Genomic DNA, 8,217 nt, shown 5'->3' with positions numbered 1-8,217 from the left:
ATCGACCTGGCGGGGCGCAGAGGCCCTGATTGTGGCTAAAAATTGGCCCAATCGATTGTCTCATAATTTGCCTCTGAATGTAATGCCACGGAGAAAGACAATGCCTCAGATCAGTCAATTTGTCTGCGGGCGCTTATCAGCATCCTTGGCGGAAATCACCATGACACCAGCAATAGTATATGAGTAGAAAGCTTCTTGGCCATTTGGTGACACAGACAACCCTCTGGTGATTCCTTGTGAGCCGCTGCAACACTAGGACCTCCTGAGTCCCCATCCTCCGCCACCATGCCTCTGCTGGATGGATCCAGGAGCAGCGATCCTGTCATTCCTGGCACTCTCCACAATGTCTTCCCCCAGACGTCATCAATAATGGAGTCTAGCTTGGATACGGAGCCGCGCAGACATGACTCGAGTGCGCGTCAGAAGATCGTAGTGGTAGGCTTGGGCATGGTTGCCATCTCGCTCATGTGCGTTCTCTCCCATCTAGAATGTATAGTATGAGTGGAGCTTGTGCTGACTACCCATGCCTTCCTATAGCGAGAAAATCATCAAGCAGGATGCAGATCGTCGACAATACGATATTCTTGTCATTGGGGAGGAGCCTCATGTCGCATACAATCGGGTTGGCCTATCCTCCTTCTTCGAGCACCGCAAGATCGAAGACTTGTATCTGAACCCCACAGAATGGGTAAGCCAACCGTGACCCAGATGCTGCACATGAGTGGTAACTGACTTCAATCAGTATGGATCGGTCAAAGATAGGTCCTTCGACTACCACCTCAACACACGAGTAACCGAGATCATCCCCCAACGCAAGTTAGTCAAGACATCTACAGGCGATACCATCACCTACGATATTCTTGTCCTTGCTACTGGCTCTGATGCTGTCCTCCCCACTCACACTCCTGGTCATGATGCAAAAGGGATTTTCGTCTACCGGACCATCTCTGACCTCGAGAATCTCATTGAGTTCGCGTCAAAGCATAAAGGCGAGACAGGAGTCACAGTTGGCGGAGGCTTGCTAGGTCTCGAAGCAGCGAAGGCCATGACCGATCTTGGAGACTTTGGAAATGTGAAACTGATTGATCGTAACAAGTGGGTGTTGGCCAGACAGCTCGATGGAGACGCAGGGACGCTCGTGACACGCAAAATCCGAGAGCTGGGCTTGGATGTGCTGCACCAGAAGCGTGTAGCGACTATCAAGACCGATGCTGACAACAACGTCACGGGAATCGTCTTCGAGGATGGCGAGGAGATTGACTGCTCTTGCATTTGCTTTGCTGTATGCTTCTTTTCTCATCTGATGTTGCGAATGTTCTCAAGTTAACCATCTTTCCAGATCGGAGTACGCCCCAGAGACGAGCTGGGGCAATCCGCCGGCATTCAGTGTGCGGGACGAGGAGGTTTTGTCATTAATGAAAGGTATGATTGTGTATGCACTTCACGCCGACCAACCGTTATCTAATCAACTCTCGCAGTCTGCAAACATCCATTGAGGATATTTATGCTGTCGGCGAATGCGCAAGCTGGGAAAACCAGACATTCGGTATCATAGCGCCGGGTATTGAGATGGCCGATGTCTTGGCATACAATCTGACAAATCCTGACAAGGAGCCAAAGAGTTTCACAAGGCCTGACTTGAGCACCAAATTGAAACTCTTAGGTGTGGATGTTGCCAGCTTCGGCGATTTCTTCGCTGACAGGGATGGGCCCAAGTTTCTGCCGGGTCAAAGGCCCTCACTTCGAGCCGACCGGAAAGACACTGAGGCTGAGTTGGAAAGTGAATCATCAGTGAAAGCACTCACCTACAAGGATCCTTTCAGTGGCGTCTACAAAAAGTACTTGTTCACGATGGATGGCAAATATTTGCTCGGCGGAATGATGATCGGAGATACGAAGGACTACCTCAAACTGAACCAAATGGTCAAATTGCAGAAAGAGCTAGAGGTGCCTCCTAGTCAGTTTATCCTGGGTGCGCGAAATGACGGAGAGGAGAATGGAGACGACCTGTAAGTTTTGCTTCTTTTTCATACTACATGCATTGGCTAACAGATGGACAGTGACGACAGTACCCAGATCTGTGCTTGTCATAATGTTACCAAAGGGGATTTGGTTGCCAAGATCAAAAGTGGCACCTGCAAAACCATCGGCGAGGTTAAATCGTGCACTAAAGCAGGGACCGGTTGTGGCGGCTGCATGCCCTTAGTGCAGTCGATCTTCAACAAGACCATGCAGGACATGGGCCAAGAAGTCTCGAACAACTGTATGTTGACTTCCCCTCACCTAAGAATTGGGAACTGACATTCGCATAGTATGTACTCACATCCCACATTCACGAGTGGATCTGTACAATATCATCGCCGTGAAACAGCTGAAGACTTTCGAAGATGTGATGGGGGCAGTCGGAAAGAACCCCGAGTCGCTTGGCTGCGAATTGTGCAAGCCTGCGATCGCATCCATTCTCTCGAGTCTCTTCAACCCCCATATCATGGATAAAGGATACCATGACTTACAAGAGACGAATGACCGGTTTCTTGCTAATATCCAGCGCAACGGTACATTCTCTGTGGTTCCCCGTGTTCCGGGAGGTGAGATTACCGCAGACAAGTTGATTGCCATTGGACAAGTGGCAAAGAAATACAGCCTATACTGCAAGATCACTGGAGGTCAGCGTATCGACATGTTCGGGGCAAAGAAGCAGGATCTCCTTGACATTTGGACAGAACTCGTGAATGCGGGTATGGAGAGTGGCCATGCTTATGCCAAGTCCCTGCGAACTGTTAAGGTGAGACCAACCGAATTTCATGCTATATCGTAAGAAATGACTAACCTCTCTTTTCAGAGCTGTGTGGGCACGACTTGGTGCCGTTTCGGTATTGGTGACAGCGTTGGAATGGCCATCCGGCTAGAAGAGCGCTACAAGAGTCTCCGATCTCCTCACAAGCTCAAAGGTGCAGTTTCTGGGTGTGTAAGAGAATGTGCCGAGGCACAGAACAAGGAGTAAGTAGGACAAATCTCTCGGCTTCAGTGATACATCAGGCTAACATGCTTCAGTTTTGGCCTAATTTCCACCGAGAAGGGCTTCAATATCTTCGTCGGAGGCAATGGAGGTGCCAAGCCCCGGCACTCGGAGATCCTAGCCAAAGATGTGCCGCCCGAGAAAGTGATCCCCCTCATCGATCGGTATCTCATTTTCTATATCCGCACAGCGGATAAGCTTCAGCGAACAGCCCGCTGGATAGAGAACCTTCCTGGTGGAATCGAGTACCTGCGGGAAGTAGTGGTTGATGATAAGCTTGGGATTGGCGCGGAGATGGAGCAGCAAATGCAGGAGCTCGTGGACGGTTATTTCTGCGAATGGACGGAAACAATCCGAGATCCCAAGCGGCGCAAACACTTCCAACAATTCGCCAACACAGATGAGACAGTCGAGACTGTGGAGGTCATCAAGGAGCGTGGCCAAGAAAGACCCACCTATTGGTCTAATGAGCCTGCAAAGGCGGATTTCAGGGGCCACCAATGGTCCGGTCTTTCGTGGCAGCCTATGATCAAAGCAGACCATTTCTCGGATGGCATTACATCCGCAAACCTCAAACGCGGGGACACCCAGCTGGCTGTCTTCAAGATTAAGGGCAAATTCTATGCGACCCAGCAGATGTGCCCTCACAAGCGTGCTTTTGTCCTGTCCGATGGCTTGATCGGCGATGATGATGCCGGCAAGTACTGGGTGTCATGCCCAAATCACAAGCGCAACTTCGAGCTTAATGGGGAGCAGGCAGGTCGCTGTTCCAACGACGAGAGCATGAACATTGCCACATTTCCCGTGGAAGAGCGTGCTGATGGTTGGGTCTACCTGAAACTGCCCCCGGTGGACGAGCTGGACTCGCTCCTCGGAACAGAGAAATGGAAAGTGAAGAAGGGAGAAGCACCGGACCCATTCCAGAAATATGACAGGAAGTACCGGGGTATCCGTGGGAAGAAGACGGTTGAGAAGACACCGGCCAATAAGCGGGCGGTGCTATCTGGAGTGATTGATTGGTAGAGGCTGCAAATTCTCGCGTTGATGAAGTCGTCACGAAGCTATGTTAGATACCTGAGGTTGCCAGTGCGTCGGCTGGAAACTCATGTGCCAATTCTGTAAATTAATGAAGACAAGTCGATGTTAACAGCACTATTATTATACCTACGACAACTTTGCATATAGTATACAGAGACTTTGCTGAGTGAAGCATCGTTGTAAGGCCAAAGCCTGGATTTTGATACAAGAAACATAAGGAGGAATCATCTCATTCCATCATACGTATGGATGTCCCGGAAGCTTCCTTAAACGGCAGAGAGATTTTGTGTGGTCATTACTGTACGGGGGGTTAATTACTGCATAGGGGCACACACTTTCTTCCAGTTTTACTCAATTGTTTTTCGTTTCTATCATTTTTCTGTTATTCAAGACATCGCCTATTTCAAGGCAATTGAATCTAGTACCGTAGCAGGGAGGGACATATTATCACTACAGGAGATTAGGGTACGAAATATCACGTTCCAACTGCAGTTTGTCTAATGTATGGAATTTGATTGGACGGCCAACTGACTGCCGAACATCAGCCCATCGCGTGGTCTGTGCAGGCGGTGGGCACCTGATCTCCACTAACTGCTTTTAGTACCCATGGATCAATCCGTCCCGAGTCCTGAAAAACAACTTCCACCTCCCCTATTATTATCGTCGACACTCCCCCCCAGTCCCCCTTATCATCCACCCCCCTATCGTCCACTCAGATTCGCTTTACGAACCGTGGCTTGCTCTCTCACAACCTTCAATCTACTCCGTATTCACCTCAGCAATGTATCTTGAAACCATGAACCAAAAATGAAAAGAAAAAATTGGCTTCAGAGCTTCTGACACCGCTCCGAAACACCCGCCTTTTCTGAGTCTCCATCAAGATGGAGACACAATGCTCCTCCCATCCACCACGGATGACCATTCAGCAAGGTCGTTTCAGAGACTAGTCGGGACTAATTTGGAGGAGAGACTATAGCCGGTTAGGCAGATTGACGAAAGTCAAGCAACACCAAGAAACCGGGATGATCCATTCTCAGCGAAAATTTTTCTAGCTGCCGATGGAGATGGGCCTGAGGACCGAGGCCCACTTACCGGTCGACTTGGGCCTGTCACTGCCGTCTCGCTGCTGATACCTTACTGATAGATAACCAAGAAACCTTCCTGACTGTCCTGGGACCTCCGCGGAGTTGTTCTCCCCAGATTTACATCCTTATCAGCCTCAGTATCAGCGCCACGCCTATCAACCAACTCCTTTGCCGTGCAGGGTCCCTTTACCTTATCTCTTGGCCGGTTGGCCGGTTGAATCACCCTCGTTGGCCACTTCTCGTCATGGGTTAGAGAAATGGGTCTGGATCTTCTCTCCATACCACGAACCCTGAGGTCATCTCCGGCTAGTCCTGTGCTGCTGCTGCGCTACGAGCTGCGGTATCCACTACCATATTAGCACTTTCCGACGGGTGGATCACTGCGCGTCGCTCTCCAGATTGGCTTCATGATTTTTGCCCCGATTATGATTTTCCTGCTGCCGCACTGCCCAGTGCCATTACGAGCTGCTGAGAGATATGCGACTGGGCATGTGTCCTAATCTCGGGTTGACACAGTCATGGCTTTCATCTGTATATCTCCTAGGAGATAGAGTCATTGCTCTGGCATGGGGGATTGTTTGCCAGGTGCATCATTATACTGCGGTACTCATATCTTCATGCTTCGGAGATGTGATTCCAACCATGGTCTATATATGAAGTGCAATTTTCTCCCCCTAGTCTGGAATAAATCTGCCTCCCCTGTCCTAGAACACAGGAAAACATCCGGACCCATAGCACCGTCGTCTAGCCTAGCGGTCCGTTGGTCTATTCTCTTTTTCGCACCCGGGTGGTGTTTCCTATTGCGGTGCCCTCGAGCTCAATCTATAGTCCTATTACTCTTCTTGTGTCTTGTACTTCAGTTTCTATTCCTAAACCACCACTCAGACACCTTCGTACACGGTGTGACTGACCATGGATTTCATCAAACTTCTCTTTGTCTCGCCTGAGATCAACCCAAGTAATCGCAAAGCACAGTCTATTCCAGTTCTCAACCCATTCGATCGATATGGACGGGTTTTCTTCTTCTCATGGCTCGGGTTCATGGTTGCATTCCTCTCGTGGTATGCTTTTCCGCCATTGGTGAGTGGGAGAGCCTTCCTCCTTGACCAGTACGAAGCGAAATGACTAACACTCCGAGCTCAACTAGTTGACCGTCACAATCCGAAAAGACCTGCATATGACACAGCAAGACGTGGCAAACTCGAACATTGTTGCCCTGCTAGCAACGTAAGACACAGAACCCTCACATGTGCAAAACAAGCAGTTGACCGATTGTCTAGACTACTTGTGAGATTCGTGGCAGGCCCTCTGTGTGATCGATTCGGACCGCGGCTGGTGTTCATCGGACTGCTGCTCAGCGGTTCGATCCCCACTGCCATGGCTGGTCTGGTCACCACGCCTAAGGGACTGATCGCGCTACGGTTTTTCATTGGGATTTTGGGAGGCACATTCGTGCCCTGTCAGGTCTGGTGCACTGGGTTCTTTGACAAGAAGATTGTCGGAATGGCCAATGCCCTTGCGGGAGGTTGGGGTAATGCTGGTGGTGGCATCACATAGTACGTTGTCAACTCTCGGAGGCAGCATTGCAAGACGTCAACTGATGCATTTTAGCTTCGTGATGCCCGCTGTCTACGATTCGCTGGTCTACTCGCAAGGCCTCACACCACACAAAGCCTGGCGTGTTGCTTTCATTGTCCCTTTCATCATCATTATCGTTATCGCCGTGGCGATGCTCTTCTTATGCGAGGACACACCCACGGGGAAATGGTCAGAGCGCCACCTCTGGGCTCGAGAGATGGCTGGCGAGTCAGACGGCAACATTGTCGACCTCAAGGCGGACGTGAGATCCGCACAGCCTTCCAGCACGCCATCTATGACCAACGTCATGGCAGACGTGGAAAAGAAAGGCGCACAAACCCCCGTGTCTCTTGGCTCTAATTCCCAGACCATCGCCGAGTTCGATGCCCTCCGAACGGATACTGTGGTGGCCCCCACACGCAAAGAGGCCATGGGGGTACTGTTCAGTCTATCCACCGCCGCCGTCGCCATCCCTTACGCCTGCTCCTTTGGTGCAGAGCTCGCCATCAACTCCAACCTGGGCGAATATTACTCCGCGAACTTCCCCCATATGGGTCAGACCAAGACCGGGCAATGGGCCGCCATGTTCGGTCTGCTCAACGTCGTCTTTCGCCCCGCGGGCGGTTTTCTAGCCGATCTGCTCCTTCGACGGACGCAGAATCTGTGGTCGAAGAAGATCTTGCTTGTCTTCCTTGGCGTCGTCATGGGTGCATTTGAATTGGCGATCGGGCTGACGAATCCCAAGTCCGAATCCACCATGTTCGGGCTCATCGCTGGGCTTGCGTTTTTCTTGGAGTCGTGCAATGGTGCCAACTTTGCCTTGGTGCCGCATGTCTATCCGTTTGCCAATGGTACGTTCTCGCTGAAGCTGTCTTTTTGATCTCGGGTATACTAACGGATGTGCAGGTGTTGTCTCCGGTGCAGTGGGAGGAATGGGCAACCTTGGCGGGATCATCTTCGCGATCATATTCCGCTACAATGGTTCGGACTACTCCAGGTCCCTCTGGATCATCGGGGCGATTTCGATCGGGGCGAACGTGCTTGTGTCGTGGATCCGACCCGTGTCGAAGAAGCAAGTTGTACAACGGTAGAGCGGTTGTTCTGCTTCGAATTATTGTTTTCTGGTTTATTGATGACTGATTTTATGATGGATACCAAGCGCGTACTTCTCTTCTATGATGTTCTTAATCTCGGGTTTACGATATGATATATAACCTTTGGCTCACCACAACTTCCACAAGACACCCACGCTCCACAATGTATAAAACCACACCTTCCTCGCCCATGAATTTGGAAGTATAAACAACAGCAACCACAAGCTCCCTGCGAGTATTTACACCAAACCGGGACCCTAGCATCATAACCTCACCTCTCCGCACCACTCAGCAAACAACCTTGTACAGCAGTATATATCTCCGCCAAGCCCACCTCACCAAGCCGTCAAGATCACCACCACACACCCGTCTCACCCCACGACTCGGGTCAAAACACCCCGAG

At 50.7% G+C, this 8,217-nt stretch overlaps 2 protein-coding genes across 2 annotated transcripts; both read left to right on the top strand.

Moving 5' to 3' along the window:
- The first annotated feature begins 50 nt into the window (after positions 1 to 50).
- niiA (nitrite reductase niiA) lies at positions 51 to 4,315 on the top strand. The gene is made up of 9 exons (XM_025587815.1): positions 51 to 467; positions 538 to 688; positions 743 to 1,282; positions 1,340 to 1,422; positions 1,479 to 2,009; positions 2,061 to 2,263; positions 2,313 to 2,785; positions 2,843 to 3,000; positions 3,055 to 4,315. Exons 1-9 carry the CDS (start codon positions 286 to 288, stop codon positions 4,040 to 4,042), a joined length of 3,309 nt encoding a protein of 1,102 aa, XP_025436521.1. The 5' UTR covers positions 51 to 285; the 3' UTR covers positions 4,043 to 4,315.
- Positions 4,316 to 6,054: 1,739 nt separating this feature from the next.
- BO95DRAFT_469198 (nitrate transporter) lies at positions 6,055 to 7,811 on the top strand (the record flags this gene model as incomplete). Its single annotated transcript, XM_025589427.1, has 5 exons — positions 6,055 to 6,222; positions 6,290 to 6,369; positions 6,423 to 6,698; positions 6,754 to 7,571; positions 7,627 to 7,811. 5 exons carry the CDS (start codon positions 6,055 to 6,057, stop codon positions 7,809 to 7,811), a joined length of 1,527 nt encoding a protein of 508 aa, XP_025436520.1.
- Between the last annotated feature and the right edge of the window lie 406 nt (positions 7,812 to 8,217).

Source organism: Aspergillus brunneoviolaceus (assembly GCF_003184695.1).
Source record: "Aspergillus brunneoviolaceus CBS 621.78 unplaced genomic scaffold BO95scaffold_114, whole genome shotgun sequence".
NCBI lineage: Eukaryota > Fungi > Ascomycota > Eurotiomycetes > Eurotiales > Aspergillaceae > Aspergillus > Aspergillus brunneoviolaceus.
Note: the sequence above shows the minus strand (reverse complement) of the source record. Positions and strands in the feature narration are given on the sequence as shown.

Excerpts from the sequence above, each read along its gene's own strand:
- niiA (XM_025587815.1), top strand. The coding sequence starts at position 286 with ATGCCTCTGCTGGATGGATCCAGGAGCAGCGATCCTGTCATTCCTGGC. Across the intron at positions 1,423-1,478 it reads GGTTTTGTCATTAATGAAAG|TCTGCAAACATCCATTGAGG; the intron begins GTATGATTGTGT and ends CAACTCTCGCAG. Across the intron at positions 3,001-3,054 it reads GCCGAGGCACAGAACAAGGA|TTTTGGCCTAATTTCCACCG; the intron begins GTAAGTAGGACA and ends AACATGCTTCAG.